At 45.3% G+C, this 25,560-nt stretch overlaps 1 protein-coding gene and 1 pseudogene across 1 annotated transcript; both read right to left on the bottom strand.

Moving 5' to 3' along the window:
* Positions 1–738: 738 nt before the first annotated feature.
* LOC136515382 (putative E3 ubiquitin-protein ligase SINA-like 6) lies at positions 739–20,120 on the bottom strand (annotated as a pseudogene).
* A 1,103-nt stretch (positions 20,121–21,223) lies between these two features.
* On the bottom strand, positions 21,224–24,517 carry LOC136519079 (uncharacterized). The gene is made up of 2 exons (XM_066512738.1): positions 24,212–24,517; positions 21,224–21,999 (listed from the first exon to the last, which is right to left on the bottom strand). Exons 1-2 carry the CDS (start codon positions 24,482–24,484, stop codon positions 21,235–21,237), a joined length of 1,038 nt encoding a protein of 345 aa, XP_066368835.1. The 5' UTR covers positions 24,485–24,517; the 3' UTR covers positions 21,224–21,234.
* Between the last annotated feature and the right edge of the window lie 1,043 nt (positions 24,518–25,560).

Raw genomic sequence — 25,560 nt, 5'->3', positions numbered from 1 at the left:
CCATGGCCACACATTCATCATCTGCGTCGATAGCAGCTGCTTCAACAAGAGCAAAGGATACAACAGCTGTGATCCAGCTCCTGCATGCGCTGCTGGTGTGCGCGGAGACTGAGCTACAGGAGAACTCAAGCTTCCTCTTCGACGTCACCTTCACCGACCTCCTACACACATACTTCATTGAGCCGAGCCAGTGGTCAGGCACTTGTGTGGCCCTGTTCAGCATGGGGGAGGAGTTGATCAGCCTCACCGAACACTACAGCCTGCTCCACCTCTGGCAAGAGCATCCTTGTCTACTGCTACATGCCCAGCGGTAGCGTGGTGGCAGCGTTGTCTTTCCAGCCGATCCAAACTCGTCGACGAACAGTGCTGCGACTTGAGGACAAGCCGCATTTCAAGCGGTGGGGAATGTTAGGATCGTTGCCATGTGGGCCCAGGAGGCCCAAGAGGAATAGGTTGCCTTCCTGCTGGCAACAAAAGCCATCATGGGAATCCAAGCGAGGGCATCGAAGAATATAGAAAACCAAGCTCTTGTCTCCTCTTCCCTATTCATCTTCTTCCTCAAGTCTTCCTCTCTGATCTGATCCCCTTGCTGTGCTTCCCCTCTCATATTCTAGCTCTCATTGTATGAACATGTGTTGAACTATTTGCCCAACTGAATCGAGATTCCTCTATTCCTCGCCTAATTGCTTTGCTTCCTGCCTGAACTCCGATTTCTCTAAACCCCAATCCCCCTTGTTGCTAACAAACCTTTAGGGTTGGGCAACCATTAGAAAGGTCCGTGCACACCAGTTTGAAAACCGACGACTGATAGTGGCTATGGCACAAGCTCCTACCAAGAAAGTTCAAGAAGACCAGCTCGCATTGCATCGACAGCAGCTGTTGGGTGCTGTTGACGGCAGCGGCGGCGGTGGCCGACGCATGAGGATGGATGCAGAGCACGGAGATGGCATGGCCAAGCCGTTCCTGTGTCATGTTCAGCAGGAACAGCCGGCACGGGACACCGCAGTTCATGGCTGGTTGGTCACCATCGTCACTGGCGTTGTTCGCCAGGAGGAAGTTGAAGCCATCGTGGAGGTGGATGTTGAACGCCTCCCTAGCGCTGACCTTGGTGGATCCACGGCCAGTTGTGAGCGCCGGCGAAGTGGTCCAGTAGCGTGGTCATGGAGCCGATGAAACCGCACGAGTCGCGGGGGCAGCGGTGTAAAGTAATCTGCTGCTCTCCCTCTGTATGAGCGGTAGGGACAAGCGTCGAAAGGACTCCTCTCTGTTGTACTGTAGCCACAGCATGGACCATCGCTAAAAGGCTCCCCTGCCGCACCGTAGCCACCACTACTACAAAAAATGTTTGTACCAACAGAACAATTTTTTTGTAGGGGTGGCTGGTGATACGAGCCGCCCCTACAAATGGGTCGATTTGTAGGGATGACTCACTCATCAGTCGCCCTCGGTGTTGCGATTCGTAGGGACGGCTCAATCACCAACTGCCCCTACAAATGCACATACAAAAGACTGCACCCCCTTCTTCCTCCTCGGGTCACTCACTCTTACCCGAGAAAAAAGGCTTGGGAGGCCTCAGGCACCTCCTAAAAATTGCTCTACTAAGAGGGGAAGGTTTTGGTCTCAAATCCTTTGGTGGAGAGGTTGTAGAAGGTAAGAAAATGCTATTCCACACGTTTTTTGAAGTTTTAATGGTTGGTTAGTGAGTAATTAGAGTTTTGCTTTTCTCTCTCTTCTATGGTGCTTGTGCTACTTATGAAGTAAATTAGACCCAAGTTTTGAATGTACTAGGGTAAATTAGATAGGGGGACAAGATCATACCCTTATTTAGTCCATGTTTCTTGATTTTAGTGAATAATTAGTTAGTTTTATGGATGTTTCATGTGCTTGTAGATCTAGATCTAGATCTAGGTTTGGTTTTCTTATTAATTTTGTTTTTGTAAATTTATGTTTGATAAAATTGGACTAGGGTTTGCATGAAAGATATTGGGTAAAATATAATTATTGCTAATTGTTGTCTTTGAAATTGTTTATTGTAATCAACAAATATGTATTTTAATTATTTATGGATAAATAGGCCATTAATTAATTTTCCTCTACCATGGTGTGTTTGTATGCTTCATGTAATTATATTTGATTTATATTCATATATATCTAAAGTATATACAATTATTCTCAAGTAATTATTAATTTGATTCATTTTTATATATATCTGAATAAGTAGTCCTTTAATGTTTGTTTTGTTGTTGTTGTAAAAGATGGAGTACAGGGACTCTTGGATGTATGGTTCGTTAAGGCTCAAGGCAGGTTTCCTTGAAGAGGTGGATAAATTTATTGAAGCCACAGAGAAGCATGCAACGACGTTGACAGAGAATAATGATACAATTATTTGTCCCTATAAAGATTGCAAGAACCATATAACATAGATATATGTGACTATTATCAGATCACATTTGATTATGCGAGGATTTGTTGAGGACTACACAATGTAGATTCATCATGGTGAAACAATTATTGTTAATGATGAGGATGAGGAGGAATACGACGACGGAACCCTAGAATCCCTGTCCCAATATTTAGTAGAGCTTGATGCATGAATGGATCCCGAGTTTGGCAATGAACAAGGTGGTGATACGGGTGGTTGGGATGGTAACGACGAAGGTGGTGCCAATAATGATGGCGGAAGACGTGTCGAGGATGAAGATGATTTAGAGGACATGATTTGAGCCCTTTGACTAGAGATTTTACTAAAGTGCCCGAAAGGCCTAGAAATTTTTGAAAGGGTGAAAAAAGCTTTGAAGGAGGCTGTGTGTGGTGTTGAAAAGGGTTGTCCAACACACTAGATATTGCTAAGTTTTGTGCTTGAGCTACTAATCCTGAAGGCTAAGTACTGCTGGTCAGACTGTAGTTTCAATGATCTATTGCATCTCCTGTCATGGGTGCTGTCACAACCAAACTCAGTTCCCGTCAACACATACTAAGCGAAGAAGGTCATAAGTCCATTGGCAATGAGGGTTGAAAAAATCCATGCATGCCCCCAACCACTATATCCTTTTTTTATGGCAAAACATTCAAGTCACTAGATAAATATCCTCGGTGTGGGGCCAGCCGGTACAAGAACAATGACCTTTACGGTGGGGACAAAGCCTCCACGGGGAAAAAGAGGAATAAGAAGGGTACAAAAAAGGTGGTACAAGAATCTCCACCCCTAGAGGATACTCCATTAGGCAACGATGCAAAGCAGAGAAGAATTCCTGCCTTGGTAATGTAGTACCTGCTAGTGACCGACCGCTTGAGACGTATCTTCCTAAACCCTAAAGAAGCCACACTCATGACATGGTGGGATGATGAGCACAAGGTGGATGATGATAATATTACATACCCGGCTGATTGTAGTCAGTGGCAAAGGATCGATGAGAGGCACAAAAAATTCAGCGATGACCCAAGGAATGTACGGTTTGGCTTAAGCACCGATGGAATGAATCCCTTCAATGAGAGGATGAGCGACCACAACACTTGGCCAGTGATCTTATCCATGTACAACATCCCAACGTGGTTGTGTTAGAAGAGAAAGTACCTTCTCCTCACTATTCTTATTTCTGGCCCTAAACAACCAGACATTGATATAGACGTGTTCCTCGAGCCTTTGATGCAAGAAATGGAGAGGCTATGGAGGCATGGGGAGCCGATGTAAGATGTGTTCCGAAAGGAGGACTTCAGATGTAGAGCAATAATATTTGTTACTACCAATGATTACCCCGCGTTGTTTCCTTTGTCTAGACAGATCAAAGGGAAGACAGGATGCTTAGTTTGCTTGGATGGTACTACATGGGTGTTCCTAGATGCATCCAAGAATATAGTTTACCTAAGCAACCGATGCTTCTTAACGACAAGTCACAAGTACCACAGCAAATTATTCTTTAGATTTTATGACAACACTCCGGAGATTGAACCCCCTCTAGAGAGATGTCATAACGGAGAACACGTGTACAGAATGGTGAAAAACATACGCGTCATTTATGGAAAGAAGAATCTGGATGGGACGAATAGAGATAGAAGCACACCTCCTATCGAAGGCGTACCTTTCAAGAAACAATCAATCTTCTTTCAGTATCTGCCTTATTGGCCAGACTTGGAGGTCCCCCATGCCATTGAAGCTATGCACATGCAGAAGAATGGCTTTGAGAGTCTCATTGCTACCTTGATGGACACAGGCAAGTCATAGGATGGTCTAAAATCACGGAAAGATATGGTGCAGCTAAACGTGATGCCACAGCTTCACCCAGTACCTGAGGCTAATGGAAAATACACTCTACCCACGGCGTGCTTCAACCTAACACCAGAAGAGAAGAGAACTATATGCACTTTCCTAAGGGCGGTCAAAGTCCTGACTGGGTTTTCAGCGAATGTGAAGAAGCTAGTGTCGATGAAGGACTTGTCAATAACATATTACAAGACTCATGATTGTCATGTGATGCTGACCGTGTTTCTACCTATGGCAATCAGGGCTATAAAGCCAGAGTTCTTAAAAATGGCCATCACCCGCATGTGCTACTTTTTTTTGAAGATCTCACAGAAGATGATCGGCAAGAAAGAGCTGAGTGACCTACATGAATTTGTGGTAGAGACACAAAACCAACTAGAGATGTGTTTACCTCCTGCTTTTTTTGATATAATGCCATGTCTCATGATTCGCATGGTTCATCAGATACAAGCGCTGGGCCCTTGCTACTTGCATGAAATGTGGTCCTACGAGCTGTTCATGTCGATTCTAAGCCAATACGTGCATAATCGAGCATACCTAGAGGGCTCAATGATAGAGGGTTATAGTACTGAAGAAGTCATCGAGTGCTATCAAGAGTACCTAAAAGTACAAAAAGGGATTAGTAAACCCGATTGTCGTCACAAGGGTAAGCTGGCTGGGAAGGGCACCAGTGGTATAAAAGTGTTCATTGACCATGATTACAAAGAAGTAAGTCGGGCGCATTATAGTGTCTTGCAGAATACACAACTGATGCAACCATACATTGATGAACACTTGGCTATCATTATGGCGGAGAGAAATGGTCGTTCAGATGATTGGGTCGTGAAACAACACAAGCAATGACTAACTACATGATTGAAGGATCAAAACATACCATCTAGAGAAACCATAGACTCTATTACCATCAGTTGGTTGGTGGAGGGGCCTTCAAGACAAGTGACATCTTGGAAAGCTTATGACATCAATGGGTACACATACTATACCCACGCAAAAGATAGTAAATGTATGAACCAAAACAATGGCGTTCGAATAGAAGCTTTCGATGGAGTGGGGCGAAAGATCCAAAACTTTGGCATCATTGAAGAGATATGAGAACTTGACTATGGAAGGGATATAACGGTGGCCCTGTTTCGATGCCGCTGGATCAAATAACACCAACTGAACGAGATTGGATTTAGAGTCTGGGACCTCGAGAATCTAGGCTACCAAGATGACCCTTGGGTGCTTGCTTCACATGTCGCATAAGTTTTCTATATGCCTGACCCACAAAGTAACCTCCCCTGAAGAAGAAGACAAAGCATGTGGTTGCCTCTGGGAAACAGCATATTATCGGAGTTGATGGCGTGGACGATGTTGAAGCTTACAATAACTACAATGAGATGCCGCTATTCACATACTTTTCTTAGAAGATCAGTGTTGTGGAAAAGAACCTGCCCAAAGATATATTGCCATGGGAATGAAAATGTGTCAAGGAAAAAGTCGTTACAGCGGGATAGCTAGTTGTTGAACGTGGAGTGTTTGTGTAAGTGTGTGTGTTTGTAAGACTTTATTTATGCATGTGTGTAAGACTATATATTTATTTATATGTGTGAGACTATATATTTATGTATGTGTGTGAGACTACATTTATGCATGTGTGTGAGACTACCCTTTGCAACATCCAGATGAACCTATTACAACATCCACTCTATTACTACTAAAACAGTTGTAAAACGCTTTACAGCTGAAATCATTTAGTGGTTGAAAATCAGGTTTAAAGTTATCATTTTCTAAAATTTAAAATTTGAATTGTCCAAAATTAGTGACAAAGATAGATGACCAGACTAAAATGATAGAGCATAATTTTAGAAAATTTTAGGAAAAAACCCATCACATTGGGAGTTAGTATGAGCGAGAAAAACAGTTATAAGTTTCAACCACATATTAAAAAGAGAAATCATACTTGTTCATCATTGATCATCATGAACAATTATGATTTTCTTTTTAATCTCTGGGTAAAATTTATAACTAGTCTTTCTCCCTCATACTAACTCCAAATATGATGATTTTTTTTCCTAAAATTTTCTAAAATCATGCCCTATCAAGTTACTATTTTGATTTGGTCATTCTTTTCGTCAAATTTTCAAATTTAAAACAATGACAAGTTCTAACAAGATTTTGAAATACCAAATGATTTCAGCTAAAAAGTGATGAATACCAAAGTTGTATAACTCATCAAGATCTACAACTTTTATTTTGGTCATTTCTTCATCTGACAAAGTGATATTAAACATTGTTCATAAATCAACATATCTCTCGTATAGTTTATGAAACTATGAGTGATATGTGGATTTGTGAACAATGTTTACTAATACTTTGTTAAATAAAGAAATGATCAAAATAAAAGTTATAAATAGTGACGAGTTCAACAACTTTTATGTTCATGACGTTTCTAGTTGAATTAATTTAAGTTTTCAAAATCTTATTTGAAGTTGTCATTTATTAAAATTCAAAATTTGAACTGTTCAAATTTAGTCAAATAAAAAGATTACCAAAATAAAAGATGTAGATAGTAATATGTTCAACAATTTTTATGCTCATGACTTTCTTATTTGAAATCATTTAAGGTTTCAAAATCTTGTTTGAAGTTGTCATTTATTGAAATTTAAAATTTGAACTTTTCAAATTTTGCCAAATGAAAAGATGACCAAAAGATAAGTTGTACCTCTTGATGAGTTCTACAACTTTGATGTTTACAACATTTTTATTTTAGATCATTTTTTGTCTTAAAATTCAATTCGAAGTTCACAAATTCAAATTTTAATTTTTTTAAATATATTTTTTATTTTACAAAATAGAATGTATCATTATATCTATATATATAAGCAAGTAAATTTTTATGTGTACAGGAAAATATAGCAAATTATTTTTGTTACATTTATACATTTATATATACATTTACACATTTATAAAAAATATGCAGAAATAATATTTAAAAATATGCGAAAATATTTGTAGGTGCGGCTGAATCAGAAACCGCCCCTACAAATGACTCTGGGTATATAAGAGAAAATATGCGAAATTCATTTGTAGGGGCGGCTGGTCTTTAGAGCCGCCCCTACAAATGACTCTGGGTATATAAGCTAGGGCGCTCAGGGGTCGAAATTTCGTAAGTATTGGGCGCTCTCTTCTTCCTCCTGACGCCGTTAGGCTACCCAATTTTTTCCCGGTGCCCCGCCGCCTCCCGGATCTCTCCCGACGTCGGCGCCCCCTCTCCGCACCCCCGGGCCACAGCTCGACATTCCTGGGCCGCCACGACACCGCGCGCCCCATCTCCATGGCGGCTAGGGTTTTAGAGCCCCTGGCCGGCCGACCCACCGCCTCCTCCCCATCTCTGACCTCGAGCTCTGCCAACCCGCTCCATCCCCCGGGCCACCAAGCAAGTTAGGGTTTGTGGCCGTGCCGTCCACATCCATGACCCGGTCTGCCGTCGCCTCGTTTTCGACCTTAAGGTGCCGCGGGCCTGCTCCCCGCCCTCCCGTGGCCCAGGTGCTCGTGTGCCCTGGCGTCCGTGCTCCCTCCTCCGGCGAGCGGCCACGGTGCCCGAGCTCTCTAGCGTCCGTGCTCCTTCCCTAGCATCCACGCTTCCTCTCCTGGCTAGCAGCCCTGGTGCCCATTAGGGTCCAGCTCCACACACCTTCAACGGCAGGCGGCCCGGCTACCCGTGCTCTCCGACATCTGCGCTCCTCCATAGCTTCCCCTGCACCTAATAAGTTCGGATCCACACTGTTGCTGCTCGCTGCTTGCTGCTTGCTGCTTGCTGCTTGCTGCTTGCTGCTGCATCACTTGTTCCTGATGCTTTACCCAATGTGCATTGCCTTGGTTTGTCAATGCTTGTGTGCTTATTTGCGTAAATGCTCATTGCATGCTTGGCAAATTGGTAAGGTATAGCAACTGCAAATTGGCAAACAAATATGATGCCTAAGTCTGCCTTGTTATCAATTGCAGTTTTGTCCTCAGGGTTGGGAATGTGATTGGGAAACAAACCTAACAAAGTGGTGTATAAGAAATGGGAGAAAGGCCAAAAGTATTATAATTGCATGAAGAAAACAATAAGCTATTACCATCAGGCTCAAGGAATTGACTTCTAGTAGTAACAGCTCCTAATGGTTTGAGTACCTTATCCTGATACAAAAACCACAAACATAAAACCATTCTTTTATCAATAGCTAGTTGTTTTAGGAGTATCACTCCTATGTATTCAGTGGAGAGTTTGGCACTATAAAAGGAAAATCAAGCAAAGAAAAATGTAGAACTCTAAATTGGGAAATTACTCTAGATGGAGTTTTAGAAATGGATAGATACCGACTTGCTTTATATAGAGCAGATTGAAATTCTTGACTGAACATTTGAATGAAAATTGAATGTTAATGTTATCTGCTATCCTACATGGTTGGAAATTGCGTGTTCTGAGGGGGGGGGGGGGATGGTTGAAAATTCAAACTTAAACAATTTGATTTCTCTAGTTGTTACATTAAGGGTCTGTTTGCGGCTGCTGTGCCATGCTGCACTTATTTTTTGAGGCTGCTATGTAGGAAGCAAATAACTGAAGATGTCATAGTTTGTTAGGAAAATCCAATTAAGTCTTTTATTTTTTTGAGGCTGCAATATAGGAAGCAAATAACGAAGATGTCATAGATTGTTAGGGAAATCCAATTAAGTCTAGATAAAATGTGTTACACAACTGCTGAGTTGTTGATTTTCTCACACGTGTTGTGTAAGATGAAACATATTAATATGCAAGATAGATTATAATAAAAACAGTTAGCCAACATTAGTATTTTTAAAAGAAGTTCCACCAAACAATATCATCAATATTCAATAATCCATTTGACCGCAGGTAATGATATACAACATAACAAATGAACCAAGGATAAAAGATATACATTGGTACAGGACTTTGGAAGTGTAACACAATACCACAAAAAAACCACCAGCAACTCCAATGGTTTTTCTAAGGCCAAAGAAAAAAACATTACCATCATAAGTTGTTTCATTTGTTTGTTTCCCTGAAGGCTATAAGTTGTGTCATATTAATGTTTGACATTCAATCATTTCAGAAAATTTCACTATATCTATCACCCACATGGACAGATTTGTTTGAACACTAGTAGAAATTGATTACCCAGAAACGAAAAGATAATTTCTGCTGTTTGTAAAGAAGTGCAGAAAATAAACAACTAAGAATATAAAATGTTGAAAATTGGCATGGTGTATATGCATAATAAGATGGTGTCTACAAATCATAACTATAAGATAAAGAAAAACTCAAACAATAAGTTGGTATTGCAACAAATCGTAAGGGCTTGTTTAGATGGAAGGGGATCTCCTCACCTTCTATCCTCCAAATTCAATACCACATTTCCTTAAACCTGCTATAAGATCACCAAAAGTAACTGCATCTTTTAATAATCAACACCTTGAATATCTGTCTTAACCCAGCAATCTCATCCTCGGAAAGCTATTCAGCTATCAACTAGAGCCACACAAGTGTCAAAAAACAGATTAAATTCAACATGTAGTGCATATCCCAGTGTCTTGAACTGAACACCAAATCCTAGATTTATGAATAGAAATGTTAAAAAGTATAATATAATTGTTCAACCATTAAAAACATTGATCCTTTATATTGGATCCCCAAGTCTATGAAATTAATAATCTGCGACATACATGTTAATACGACAAGTGATTTTGGCTCACCTCTTGAACTTACTTTGGTTACTACGACCTTCCGCTCTGCTTGCTAAGTTCTTCCCTTCCTCCTCTTTCCTTAAAATATACTATAACTATAAATGTCTGATCAACATATAATAATACTTACATTTTTTGCAAGGCAAGATGTCCTTTCGTATTTCTACCTTGATACATGCTGATCGTCTAGAGCATCACAAGGGTCCTTTCATATTTCTTTTCTAACCTGCATACAGTGAACACCAGTTAACTCTATCATAATCCAGCTTTACGGTCTACTCTTTCTCTTTTGTTCTGATCTCATCATTAAAAATTTGGAAGCGTTAAGGTTCAATTCTCACAAGCGAAGCTATCTGATGTGGCTAGTTCTTTCTTCTTCTCCTTATGAAACTTCCTTCTATCTTACAGATCTATCAGGCAACAGAAATTTTTTTTAAACAAATCCAGAGCAGAAGTTGCACGCATTCGAAAGGACAACTTTCTCAAATCTATATTTTGTGTCACAAGAACTTTCTCAAATCTATATTCTGTGTCACAAGAGAGATTGAAATTTGGGGGAAAAAGAAGGTACACTATAGCTCATTCTAATGCATATGAGGTTGCTCATATGATGATCGAATGGCCCTCTACTTATAAGCAGCTGTTGTTTTTTTGCTATATTTCCTATCCTCTATGTTTGGAAAGCAGCTGCTGCTTTTTTTACACATTTTCCTCTCTATGTTTGTTAAGCAGCTATTGCTTTTTTTTGTCAAATCTCCCCTCTCATCTCCTCTCCTTTGTTTTGCCGATAATGAAATTGTCTAAGTCCATACATTATATGGAATATGAGCTGATAATCAAGAACTTGTGAGGATCTTGGCATCATTACCAGCCGCCCCTACAATCTTTTCCTATATGCTCACTATTTTTTATATATGCTCACTGTGTTTATGATGCCTTTATGCTCCAAGTTCTTTATCAAATAATGATTGATATGTTTCTGATGCCTCTACCTCTACTACTACTATTACTACTCGTTTTGTGAGTTAGTTTGAACTTGATTGATGGCTATTTTCTTCACTTCCACTAGAAAATGGACCCTTGCTATGTTGTTTTCAACGGGAAGAAACTTGGGATTTACATGTCTTGGCATGAGGCTAGTGAACATGTGCTTGAATCCAAAAATGTTATACACAAGAAGTACAACAACTATGACCATACACTTAGAGATTTCAATGCCAATGTTGGAGCAGCAACTACCTCCCCTAATCTGGTCCCAACTGATTGTGGTGAAAGCATCCCCCTCAGAGTGGTAAGATTGGTTCTTGCAAGAATATGATGATTATTAGTCTGTTCGTGATGGTGTTTGGACTTTAGATGAGGCTTTCCGTGAGATGCCAATGCAACTGCAATACTTAGGCCTATGATGACACAATTAGATGGTCGATGTAGTTGGATAACACAATTGTATGATGATTTAATTATGGTGTCTCAGGCCTATTAGTTTGGATAACACTAATTTATATTGGCAGTGATATTTTGGTTGTAATGCAATATTATCTATTAATAATACTGATGCTGCTTTGTAAACCCTCCTCTCCAAGTCCTACTACTTCTACTCTTCTCCTCTCCTGTCCTCTGTTCCTACTTCTCCTACTCCTCTCCTCTCCTGTTCCTCTACTATAACTGTTTTCCTAGATATAAATTTAGGAGAAATATGGCCGAACTCCCTTCGTCGGATCTACTAAATAATTATGTGTATGATCTGGGCTTCCAACCAGCATTGGGGAGGGCAAACCACCCATATCCAAGCATAGTAAGTAACATGTTTTAAAGACACCTCTATAGATATTTTGTTCTGATATATATAATTCTTAAATGTAGACAATTCATCCTATACCATGGTTCAGAGAGACTCTCAAATTTCAGGGTCCATTTCCTCAATGTTGGTACATTCCCTATAGATGGTCGACTCAAGCAATGTCGAATTGGCTTTTCTATTCTCGCTAGGGCGGGTAACCAACAAGGTATAGTTTTATACATCGATAGGACGAGCAGCGGTCAACCTCATGACATTACTGCGCAAAAATATGATGTGCAAGCATGTTTAAGGGCGCTTCAAAATATTGGGTACAATATTCCTACATACTCCTCCATGAGGATTGCTGCTTTGAATGTGGGCCTCCACCACGATATTGGACTGTTTTGTGCACAGCTTGCTAAGGACAACATGAATGATGTGGTCAGTCTCATAACTTATATCCAGATTAATTGTTATGTCTATATATATGCATGGTTCTGATAACCATATTTTTCCCAACACTTACAGATTCAGGAGAACGACGTAATATACGCAAGTTGTAGCTTTGAAGCCATTTTAAACCAGGCCATGTATCACTTGGGTCATTATAAATGGGAATATGGTGGCCTTGTTCTCATTTCAAAGGGAATGCAGGAAAAAATTCTTGTGACTAGGAGTGAAGATTCTCGACCCATGCTGATCGTCGTCAGTAGACCTTGTGAACGATCATGTGAAGGAAGGGAGAGTGCACTAGTAAATACATTGCGCTACATCAGTGACATTTTGGCATATGAAATGAATGATCTGTACTTCTTAGAGTACGTGGTACGATGTTAGAAAATTCTAGAAAGTTAAATTATTGTTAGTTGTAATAATGAACTGATCTAAATTGTTATCGTTTGTAATAAACAAATTTAAATTATTATGTGTTTGTAATGAATGGGTTTGTAATGAAGTAATTTAAATTATTATGGATATGTAATGCATATATCTTCTTGTCAATTAGTTGTTGATACAAATTATTTTTGTCGAGGTGGCTGGTGTTACCAACCGCCCCTACAAATATAGTTGTAGGGGCGGCTGGTAACACAGGCCGCCTCTACAAATCGATTTGTAAGGGCAGCTTGGGAACTGCGCCCTACAAACCCTTGATTTGTAGAGACAGTGTCGACAGAATATCGTCGGTAGTCCACCGAGGGGTATCCCGCGATGGTAGATTTGTCGGTGGGGGTGCGCGTAATCAGGAACCGGATGGTGACACAAGGCACAAAGACATCGATTTAGACAGGTTCGGGCCGTCTGATCAACGTAATACCCTACGTCCTGTGTCTTTGGTGTATTGTATTAAGATGTATTAGATAGATCTAGATAGATCGTGTCTGCTAGGTGACCCCTGCCTCTCCTTATATAGTCTGTAGGGACAGGGTTACAAGTAAAGTAGCCTATTTGGTACTATACAATGTCTTGTGGTGCACGCCGAGCAGCGCCGTGCACGCCTTGATCTTATGGGCCGGGCCACCTCCGATGGTGCGGCCCATGTCTTGTTATGAGGATACCGGGGGGGCATACCCCCACAGCTAGTCCCCGAGCCTGACAGTAGGTGACGTAGTCACGTGGTGCCAGGGTCAAAAAATAGAAGACCAGTCGAGCAGGCAGCCAGTCCCCGAGCATAGCCTCAACATGAGAACAAGCACATTCACCGCAAGGTGAAGTGTGCCCACTTAGTCCCCGAGCCTGCTGGAAGATGAAGAATAAATCTTGCAGCAGGATCAAAGGAAAAGAAGTCTAAAAGCTTGCTGACATTGTCTGACATGCGCGTATCAAGACCCCAGATGTGCTGCCCAAGATCAGTATCCTCATCCGAACAGCATGGAGCAGCTTGATAGCACACCGACGAGACGTAGCAAGATCCGAGCAGCAAGGGAGCACCGAGGAGTCCCCGGCATCGCTGGCGATGACCGAGCACCGAGGAGCGGGGAGTCCCCTGCGTCGCTGGCGATGTCCGAGCACCGAAGAGCGAGGAGTCCCCGGCGTCGCTGGCGATGACTGAGCATCGAGGAACGAGGAGTTCCCGGCGTCGCTGGCGATGTCCAAGCACCGAGGAGCGAGGAGTCCCCGGCGTCGCTGGCGATGCCCGAGCACCGAGGAGCGAGGAATCCCCGGCGTAGACGGTGACGTCCGAGCACCGAGGAGCGAGGGGTCCCTAGCGTCGCTGGCGATGTCTGAGCACCGAAGAATCCCTGGCGTCACTAGCGATGTCCAAGCACCGAGGAGTCCTCGGCATAGGCGGCGAGGTCCGAGCACCGAGGAGCGAGGAGTCCCGATGTCACTAGCGATGACCAAGCACCGAGGAGCGAGGAGTCCCCGGCGTCGCTGGTGATGACCGAGCACCGAGGAGCGAGGAGTCCCTAGCCTCGCTGGCGATGATCGAGCACCGAGGAGCGAGGAGTCCCCGGAATCGCTGGTGATGTCCGAGCATCGAGGAGTGAGGAGTTCCCGACGTCGCTAGCGATGACCGAGCACCGAGGAGCGAGGAGTCCCTGGTGTCGCTAGCGATGACTGGGCACCGAGGAGCGAGGAGTCCACGGCATCGCTAGCGATGACCGAGCACCGAGGAACGAGGAGTTCCTAGTGTCGCTGGTGATGTCCGAGCACCGAGGAGCAAGGAGTCCCCGGCGTCACTGGTGATGACCGAGCACCGAGGAGCGAGGAGTCCCCGGCGTCGCTGGCGATGTTCGAGCACCGAGGAGCGAGGAATCCCTGACGTAGACAGTGAGGTCCGAGCACTGAGGAGCGAGGGGTCCCCGACGTCGTTGGCGATGTCCGAGAACCGAAGAATCCCCGGCGTCGCTGGCAATGTCCAAGCACCGAGGAGTCCTCGACGTAGGCGGCGAGGTCCGAGCACTGAGGAGCGAGGAGTCCCGACGTCGCTAGCGATGACTGAGCACCGAGGAGCGAGGAGTCCCCGGCGTCGCTGGCGATGTCCGAGCACCGAGGAGCGAGGAGTCCCCAGCGTTGCTGGCGATGATCGAGCACCAAGGAGCGAGGAGTCCTCAGCGCCGCTGGAGATGTCCGAGCACCGAGGAGTGAGGAGTCCCTGGCGTCGCTGGCGATGACCGAGCACCGAGGAGCGAGGAGTCCCCGGCGTCGCTGGCGATGTCCGAGCACCGTGGAGCGAGGAGTCCCCGGCGTCGCTGGCGATGACCGAGCACCGAGGAGCGAGGAGTCCCCGATGTCGCTGGCGATGTCCGAGCATCGAGGAGCGAGGAGTTCCCGATGTCGCTAGCGATGACTGAGCACCGAGGTGCGAGGAGTCCCTGGCGTCGCTGGCGATGACCGGGCACCGAGGAGCGAGGAGTCCCCGGCGTCGCTAGCGATGACCGAGCACCGAGGAACGAGGAGTTCCCAGCGTCGCTGGTGATGTCCGAGCACCGAGGAGCGAGGAGTCCCCAGCGTCGCTGGCGATGACCGAGCACCGAGGAGCGAGGAGTCCCCGACGTCGCTGGCGATGTCCGAGAACCAAAGAATCCTCGGCGTCACTGGCGATGTCCGAGCACCGAGGAGTCCTCGGCGTAGGCGACGAGGTCCGAGCACCGAGGAGCGAGGAGTCCCGACATCGCTAGTTATGACCGAGCACCGAGGAGCGAGGAGTCCCCGGCGTCACTGGCGATGTCCGAGCACTGAGGAGCGAGGAGTCCCCGGCGTCACTGGCGATGATCGAGCACCGAGGAGCGAGGAGTCCCCGGCGTCGCTGGCGATGTCCGAGCACCGAGGAGCGAGGAGTTTTCGGCGTCGCTGGCGATGACCGAGCACTGAGGAGCGAGGAGTCCCCGGCGTCGCTGGCGATGACCGGGCACCGAGGAGCGAGGAGTCCCCAGCGTCCCTAGCGATGTCCGAGCACCGAGGAGCGAGGAGTCCCCGGCGTCGCCGGCGATGACCGAGCACCGAGGAGTCCCCGGCGTATGCGGCGATGTCCGAACACCGAGGAGCGAGGAGTCCCCAGCGTAGGCGGTGAGGTCCGAGCACCGAAGTAGCTGACGATGTCCGTGCGGTGAAGTGTGCCCACTTAGTCCTCAAGCGCTAAGAATCTGAGGGCCGAGGAGTAATCGACGTCGCTGGCGATGAAGCACGAGCGACGAACAGTCTGATCGACTGGTCAGCGGTGAAGTGAATATTGAGTAGAAGCGACCGGCGAATAGTCCGATCAACTGGTTGGCGACGGAGTCCATGAACCAAGCGGTCCGACCAGTTGATCGGTGGAGAAGTCCGAGCACCAGGTGGTCCGATCACCTAGACGATGATCCTGCAATACAAACATATAGAACGGGTAGTACATGATGTAAAAATAAATAAACTCTGAAGAAAAATCAGCAACGGTGATGAAACGGCGTATGCAGTTCAGCGATCAGTTGGTGTGAAAATGTATTTATGTTTAATATAAACCGCCTAAACAGTTAGTGTGTAGCTGAGTCTCCAGCCCTAGCTAGCCCGTTAACCATAACGCGGAGCGCGGAGCTCGTGCACGTGTAGGAGGAACATGCGTGACCAAGAAGCCGCTACCGACCACCCATAACGCAGAGCGCGGAGCCCGTAGCACGTGTAGGGAGGAGCCGGAGACAGGGCCGTCTCTAGAGGCGTCTGAGCATCAACAGGACTGTTCGGGGATTCAGAAAATCATTTGGAGAGCAAATATGGAGAAAACAGTTCGGAGAAACATTATGGCGATATACGAAGATTGGAGAATATTTAGAAGAATATTAAAACATGACTTAGCTTTGGACGGAGCGTCTGGTCGGCGGCGTATGGCGTTATCTGGTCGGCGTTGACGGCGAGCACCTGGCGGGCGGTGAATTGTTGGTGAAGACGACCTCGGAGGTGGTTCTGAGATCGGATCTACTGTCGCGGGGGCTGATGTAGCCAGCGATGAATCGTCGTCGTAGACCGGCATAGATCTCCACGAGATTGATGACGAGAACACGCTGTTGATTTGAGGTCCATCTGGCTCTCCATGGATCAAGCGCACACCCTGCCTGGTGCGCCAACTATCGACAGAATATCGTCGGCAGTCCACCAAGGGGTATCCCGCGATGTTAGATTTGTTGGTGGGGGTGCGCGTAATCTGGAACCGGATGGTGACACAAGGCGCAGAGACAACGATTTAGACAGGTTCGGGTCGTCTGATCGACGTAATACCCTACGTCCTGTGTCTTTGGTGTATTGTATTGAGATGTAGTAGATAGATCTAGATGGATCGTGTCCGCTAGAGAACCCCTGCCTCTTCTTATATAGTTTGGAGAGACAGGGTTACAAGTAAAGCAGCATATTTGATACTATACAATGTCTTGCGGTGCACGCCGAGCAGCGCCGTGCACGTCTTATCTTGTGGCCCGAGCCACCTCCGATGGTGCGGCCCATGTCTTGTCATGAGAATACCGGGGGGGCATACCCTCACAGACGGTGTGGTATGGGCGACTGGCAAAACCGCCTCTACAAACCATCGCCAGTCGTCCCTACAAATGCTTACTGTAGTAGTGCATAGTAGGAGCAGGAGCCAAAATCAGCCCTGCTGTCAAATTTAGTCACTGTAGCAACATGACAGCCTGACATGTCTGTGTACTAGGATTAGATGTGTATAGTTGTATATATAGCTTCCCACTGTAACTCAGTGAAGAAGAGCAGTTCAGTTTGCCACATCCTGAAGCATAGCTTTCGGCTAGCCCTGGGCTCATGCTGTGTGTGAGTTGTTCTCAATATCTTCTTCTACATTTCCTAGCCATAGTGAGTGAGTGTGCTGATAAGCTTGCTCTATGCAGGACAGTCGAGGGACCAACAAGCGGCACGGGGCGTGCCGGCACACCTGGCCATGGTAGGGAGACGTAGCGTCGCAGCCGTGAGCCGTGTACGTGCATGGGACACGGATGCAGTCCAGGAGGTGCTCCATGGCGTGGCACCGGCGATAGCCGCGCGTGGCGACGCCGCAGACATGGCACTTCTTGCCGCTCGGGGTGGCCTCCAGCTTGTCCCGACAGTCGGAGCACACCACATGCCCCACCTTGCACTGCATGCGTTATCCATCTCGGTTGCTTCAAGAAATGGTACTTGGTAACCAATCAAACATGTATGGCAGATTGTTTATATATGTACCTGGAAGATGGGAGGCCTGAGCGCGAGGAGGCAGACGCCGCACTCCATGGCATCGGCATCGCACACCGTCACGTTCGCCACTGCGGTCCTCGTCCTAACACGCACGTACGTCTGGCGGCGCCGCTACTGCCGATGCATGTTCATGCGAGCCTTCTTCATGTTCGTGAACTCTGTCCTCGCTTTTATTCGTCCTCTTGCTCCAGCTCCGCCTCTATCCACGGCATGAGATAAAAAATTACTTTCCATAATCGATCGAATGAAAAAAGAATTACTCCCTCTATTTTAAATTATAAATCATATTGACGATTTTTTTGATTTATCTAAACGGATGTATTAAAAAAATCAAAACTGACTTATAATTTGAAACAGAGAGACTACCTTACACAGCACGCTCATCAAAACCTCCGGCCACTCCTCGTCATCGTCGTCGGTCCACATCCACTCCGTCCTCCGGTGGGCGGTGGCCGATGATGTCTGTAGCGATTGCAGCCAGCAGAGTGACGCGAATCTTAACATCTTCCTGCCCGCCTATATAGGCCTCCTCTTTTACCTAAAAAAAAAGTATAGGCCTGCTCTTCTGACCTCTCTGCTCCGCCTCTTCGACTTCCGATATGAGGCTCATTTACTGCGAGCAGGAGAGAACTGCACGGTTCCAAAAATACGTTTCCTTTCATTGGTCGGTCAAAGACTAAAAAATACGGTTTACCACGTTCGTTCTTGACCGGTGGATTTTCTATTTTTTGGCGAATAGGTACATTTTCTTGATTCACATTCGTTCTTGATTCAAACTATAATTTTCTTCTTCAGTTCCTGCAGAACAAGCAAAATACAATGCCTCTATAAAGAGGAGCAAAAGGTAAAAATTCTGATAAATGGTCTCAATTAATATTACAATTACAATAATACCGTTTCACGTGACAATTCTTATGAACACATGCGTAAAAGATTTTAAGTGTTTCGTACACATGTTGTAAGTGTTTTATTGGAATGTTGAATACATTTGCAATTTGTTTCAGGTGTTTTGCAAGTGTTTCAGACTTTTGTTGCAAGTGTTTCGGCTATTTTGGATATATGTTGCAAGTGTTTCATCTACGTGTTGCAAAAGTAGATCTGATGCTGCACATGTTGCAATGAGACCCCATCTGCCACAGCCACTTGCTTTAGCTACTGGGTGACGTCTGGTCGGCATGGGCCCGCTCCTAGGGCCCCGCCGAGCGAGCGCAGACAGCCGCATGAGAAACCGAGCACAGGCGTGAGGGCCCATGCAGTGGGGCGCGTGAAAACAGGAGGCGCGGGCTCCATTTCTCTTGCGCGCATGGCACCGTCTGATGCTAGCGCTCCGGATCGGACGTCCAGGCGTTAGCAAGTTCCTTCTTGATGCGTCTCCTCAGGAAATACGATGCCTCCCCTCTTTACATAATACAATGGTAAGACCTTAGAAATACCATGTGGCTCCCTCTTTGTGCCTATTATAAGAGTAGCTCTCCTTACGAAACACACGCATAGACCTGAGGAACTAGTTTCTGCTGAAGTAAATGATCAGACATATCCTCCTCAAATCAGATTGCCTATCAAAAACAGGGCACCTCTAACTCTAAGAATCTGCCTATGGTTGTGGGTTAGGAACTGTCCTGTCTGATTCTGTTGACTGACATTCCAGATTCATAAGGAACCAAAGCAATCTTGCTATTCTGATTCTGGAATGCAATTACACAAGTTGATTAGGAGGAACACTGCTGGACTGCTCCACAACTTTCTTCCCAGCTTCCAACTTACAATAATATTGTTTCTGTATTTGCTGAAGCATATAATTCTCCTTTTCGCGCATCCAGGAGTAGGGCTAACTGTCTTTGTTCTAACAATAGCTCTTGATACTTTTCTGACCCGCTGCAATATGCATCTATATGTAAAAGAAATCAACACCATCCACAGCATCGATGCTATAATATTTCTGCCGCTGTCTTTATCTCTGACCATATTTTGTATATTTTGGTTCATTCATGGATGATTTACCTTTTGATGTGTGCTGATGACACATGCATGCAGTGCGATGTAGGGCACGCTGTCTGTCCACTATGCCGTGAAAAGCTCCAGGCCACGGGCAAGTGCCCTTTGTGTGGCGTCGTCAACGGCACATACCGCCGGTGCCATGTCATGGAGCGACTGGTGGAGTCCATCCGCGTCCCATGCCCGTATGCTGCCCATGGCTGTGCCTTGAGGCCGGTCTACTATGATCAAGAAAGCCACCGCTCGGTGTGCGCGCATGCACCATGCCACTGCCCTGGTGAGGCATGCAGCTTTGTAGGCTCCACAGCTGCACTCCTGGACGGCTGGACCATTGCAGCACGGCGCACAGATGGCCGTGCATCACTCCTGGGAGAAACTAGCACTACTAGCAAGTCCCAAGAACTTAGCAGATAGTATGGTAGTGTCTTACTCCTATAGTGTAGGAGTATGTTTCATTATATTCATGATAGCTCTCAAACAACAATTGGTCGTTCAATTTTGCATATCTTTTTGATAACACATGCACACAGTCCGACGTGGGGCACCCTGTCTGCTCACCGTGCCATGACCATGACAGGCTCAAGTCCAGTGGCAAGTACCATGTGTGCCCTTCCACGGCGGGGGTACCAGTTCGTCGTGCCTAACCACGCCGGCGGAGACGACGAGCATGATACGAAGGTCTGGTTTTTTCTCAAAAAAACTTTTTTGCATGCTTGTTCCATTGCAATGGCGAGCTAGTGTTATCCACTAACACAATCCGACTCAAGCCAACCGATCATAAGGACGCTGAATTCCCCTGAAGACGACCACAATCTACTTCACCGAGCTCACTTTGAACTTATCAGCCTGGCTTATCAACCATGGTACAGTATTTTTCTCTCACAACAAATCAGCAAACAATACTTTTCAGTCTGGCTTATCAACCAAGCGAACAGAGCGGTGTTCATGTTAATTAAAGTAGAGATCATGTGGTTAAGCACTCTGTTTTACAACAATTTTATGATTTTTTAGAGCTTTAGGATTTTTTTTTCTAACACATCTCGTCAGTGGAACCCTCCAACTAATAACATTATTAAAACTAAGATTGCCAAATATAAGATAGAGCAGCTGTCATTCCAAGTACTATGCAAACAAACTATTAGAGACCAACACCACCACATGCTAGGCTACTACACTTAATCATTGACATGTCACTTGAACTGGGATCGACACTTCCAACAGGTCCAAAAACTAAGCAAGTAGTGGGCGGTGACATAGCTAACTAGCAGGTTCTAATTTACAACTAGTTAAGACTGACCCACACCAATCTACTTCAATTTATGTCAATGCGAACTCCGATCTGGATACCAGTACCATCTCCAACAACTGAATTTGGCACGACAACCTGGAAGCAGTCGTCAGGTTTAGGCAGCCCATTGGAGAGGTTTGTGCGGGCTACTCTGAACTTCCATGACTGGTAATGGTGGATTAACCAAGTACTGCAGCGGATAAGTTCAAAGTTCGCACTGTACCAAAGCTGGCATTCCATTTCCTTTGAGGTTGGTCCCTGACTACCACTGGTGCCGGCAGCGTGAGGGTCAATCCAGTGCACAGAGATGAAGCGGGCAAGCTGTTGCCGCTCCACAGTCAGTAGGAGAAGGCACTGGACGCTGGAAGTGGAACCTTTGTTCTTGTTTCCGATGGAGCAATCAGCGAGGATGAGGTTGAAGCCATCATGGAGATGGACGTTAAAATAGCCACCATCGTTGGTTTTGACTGTGGTGATGCATGGCCATTTGTGTGCCGTGCTGACATGGTCCAGGAGCGCAGCTGTGGAGCCCACAAAGCTGCAAGCCTCACCAGGACAGTGGCATGGCGCGTGCTCGCACACCAAGCGGTGGCTTTCTTGATCATAGTAGGCCGCCCTCAAGGCACAACCATGGGCAGCGTACAAACATGGGACGCGGATGGATTCCACCAATTGCTCCATGGCATGGCACCTGCGGTAGTTGCCGGTGGCGACCCCACACACATGGCACTTGCCCGTGGCCTGGAGCTTATCACGGCACAGTGAACAGACAACATGCCCCACGTTGCACTGCATGCATGTGTCATCAGCACACATCAAAAGGTAAGTCATCCATGAATGAACCAATATATACACAATATGGCCAGAGATAAAGCAAGTGCCCGAAATATTATAGCATCGATCATGCGGATGGTGTTGGTTTCTTTTACGTATTGATGCATATTGAAGCAGGGTCGAAAAAAAGTATCAAGAGCTATTATTTGAACAAAGACAGTTGGCCCTACTCCTGCATGCTCGAAAAGAGAATTATATGCTTCAGCAGATACAGAAACAATATTATTGTAAGTTGGCTGCTGCAAAGAAAAATGTGGAGCAGTCCAGCAGTGTTCCTCCTAAAAAAGTAATTTAATTGCACTTCAGAATCAGAATAGCAAGGTTGCTTTGGTTCCTTATGAATCTGGAATGTCAGTCAACAGAATCAGACAGGGCATAATGGTTCCTAACCCACAACCATAAGCTGATTCTTAGAGTTAGAGGTGCTCTGTTTTGGATAGGCAATCTGATTTGAGGAGGATGATATGTCTGATCATTTACTTCAGCAGAAACTAAGGATGGTGAGTAGCACTACAGACACAAACATGATCAATTGCACATATGCTGGGATGTAGTGACTTTGACAGTGAGAAATTGAATGTTTCAAGAATGAACTATGGAATTATTTGCACCCGCTAAATTGTGAAAATGATGCTAGGATAGAACCCTTTTTTAAGGGATAGATAAAACTATTGATGAAGGGCAGGCCTTACCGCCTGTGACCGGAAGGTCCCGGGTTCGAGTCGCGGTCTCCTCGCATTGCACAGGAGAGGGTAAGGCTTGCCACTGACACCCTTTCCCAGACCCCGCACAGAGCGGGAGCTCTCTGCACTGGGTACACCCTTTTAGATAAAACTATTGATCCACTAGTCCGCTGAATTGCAGTTAGAAAATCATAACTAGGGTTCTCACCTCAATATTGGAATCGATCACCCGATCATACGGTTTTTAGGAATCAAACTGGTTTCATGCAAAACAGGGAGAAATTAGAACTTATAAGGGATAGAATGACAGGTGACATCCTAAGGTGTTGTGGTTTCGGAATAATGAGATCCTATTCAAAATAGATTTTTTTTAAAAAAAATTATAACTTTCAGCAGAGCCTTTTTTCTGGAAAAAAAAACTTGAAAGCCTTTACCAATTTTGTGGGTTAACTAGATTTCAGACCTTCTAAGAGGACACCCTCCTGGTAATCAAGTGAATGGGGACCATACCATTAAATGAAAAATACAGGAATGGGAGATTAGGCCTCATGTAAGGCCCTGTTTAGTTCCCAAAAATTTTTGTACAGTACCCGTCACATCGAATCTTGCGGCACATGCATGGAGTACTAAATGTAGACGAAAAAAAACTAATTGCACAGTTGAGTGAGAAATCGCGAGACGAAACTTTCGAACCTAATTAGTCCATAATTAGACACTAATTACCAAATACAAACAAACGAGCTACAGTACCCAAAACCAAAAAATTTTGGCTTCTAAACGGGGCCTAAGTCAGTAAGGGTTTGCAACACAAAAAGATGTTCTTTACTCTTTGTTACTACTGCTTATGTTTCAACTTTCAACACAAATCATCAAACAATGGAGGGTGGGAGGGAAGGTACTTGTCTTTATGGAGGCCAGCTAATCCCAATAAAATTTAGCAAGCCCTAAACAAACATACTGTTTACTAGAAGCTTTGAATGAAGATTCGATGCAGATTCAGTCATAACTGGTTGAAGTATGCAGAAAAAAATGTAGCTACTACGAGATTTTAAGGTTTCAATGTGATGTTTTGAGCTCTCATCTGCCGTGAAATCAACTTTGAAGCCCCCCGCCCCTACCCCTACCCCAACCCAACCCACCCAAAAATAAAAATAAAAAGTATGTTACTTGTCATATATATTAGTACAAGGGGACACTTTCGAGGTGAGAAAATGACACTGGTTGAGGATTGGACCAGTACTAACTTCAATTCCAAACTGGGGGTGAAGTCCTGCTCAAGTAAGTTTTTATGTAATTCATTCATCTTTTTATAGACATGTAGCTATCCATCTTCATGTTGGATTTAAATCTATCGTTATAATTGAAATGACAGATTTTTGGAAGAAATAACACAGCCACACAGGGAGTCATTTTTTGTGCACATACAATGAACATTTGGGTTCAGAAGAACCGTCAGGAGATGGGATTTGTGTGTGCCGCAATACCTGGAAGATTGGGGGCTTCAGTGGGAGGAAGCACACGCCGCAGTCGAGGGCGTCGGCGTCCTCCACCGTGACGTCCACCAACGACGCCGCAGCGCTCCCTGGGTGAGCGCGCGACGCTGACGCCGGCGCCGTTGCAGGAGCAGAGGATCCTCCGCCGCCGCCGGCGTCGACACCGAGGGATCCTGCTCGCTTTTGCTTCGGTTCATCTCCCCCTCCCGGACCTCCCCTTCCTGACCGCTTCGCCGCACGATCTTTTGATGCCGAGTCCGCCATGAGTGGTCCTCTCTTTCTTGCTCGCTCCGCGAGTCCGCGTGTCTCTCGCAGCCTCCACTCTTCTCCAGTTTGGACTTGGGAGTTGGGAGTGTTGGCCTTGGCCGCGCTGCGTTTGACATTGCGTGTGCGGGGGCGAAGTGGTCAGAAGTCACAGGTGAGGCGAGCGTGCGCACAGAGCCCGAGGACGCCATGGTCTGGGACGTGTTTATTGCGATTCAGAAATTAATTAAAAAATATTAAAAATATCAGATGAGCCAAATTAAATATTCAGAAACCATCTCTTTTCATTATGCCAAATTGAGATTATAGAGTATTAAAATGGGTATTGTGTTAGGAAATAAAGAGAGTAAAGATGATAAATTTTCATTAGTATACACACTAAATTTATCCCAAAAGAATAACGGCCTGTTCGTTTCGGCTGAACCGTTGAATTGGCTTATAAGCTATGGCTGAAAGTACTGTTAGCTGGTTTGGTGTGAGAGAAAAATATTGTTCAAGCCGTAGATTATAAGCCAGATACGAGCGAATAAGCCGAAACAAACATGCTGTAAGATGCTAAACAATGTTTGAGCATAAGTTGATGAGCTAGTACATATTTGATTGTAATTCATATGGCGTACAAATTATTGGTGAATATAACTTAAAGATTGGGAAATGCTATAGAACACCCGAGTGTTTTTTTAGGCCTTGTTTAGTTCTAAAAAGTTTTCCCAAAAAGTGCTACAGTAGCCATCACATCGAATCTTGCGATACGTGCATGGAGCATTAAATGTAGACGAAAAAAAACTAATTGCACAGTTTGGTTGGAAATTGCGAGACGAACGTTTTGAGCTTAATTAGTCCATGATTGAACACTAATTGTCAAATAAAAACGAAAGTGCTACAGTAGCCAAATTTCTAAACTTTCCCCAACTAAACAAGGCCTTAGCAATTCAATACTTGAATTTTCTCTTCTCCGTCTCCGGCTACTCCTTCTCTTCTTCTCCAAATCCGGTGACCTTAGAAGGAGCTCGGGGGAGGTGGGCCAGCCAGGCAGCGGGGATGAAGGGAGGGTGGTGTTGGGGTTTCGGCGGCGG

The sequence above is a fragment of the Miscanthus floridulus genome, chromosome 17 (genome assembly GCF_019320115.1).
Source record: "Miscanthus floridulus cultivar M001 chromosome 17, ASM1932011v1, whole genome shotgun sequence".
NCBI lineage: Eukaryota > Viridiplantae > Streptophyta > Magnoliopsida > Poales > Poaceae > Miscanthus > Miscanthus floridulus.
This window is presented reverse-complemented; position numbering and strand designations above follow the sequence as displayed.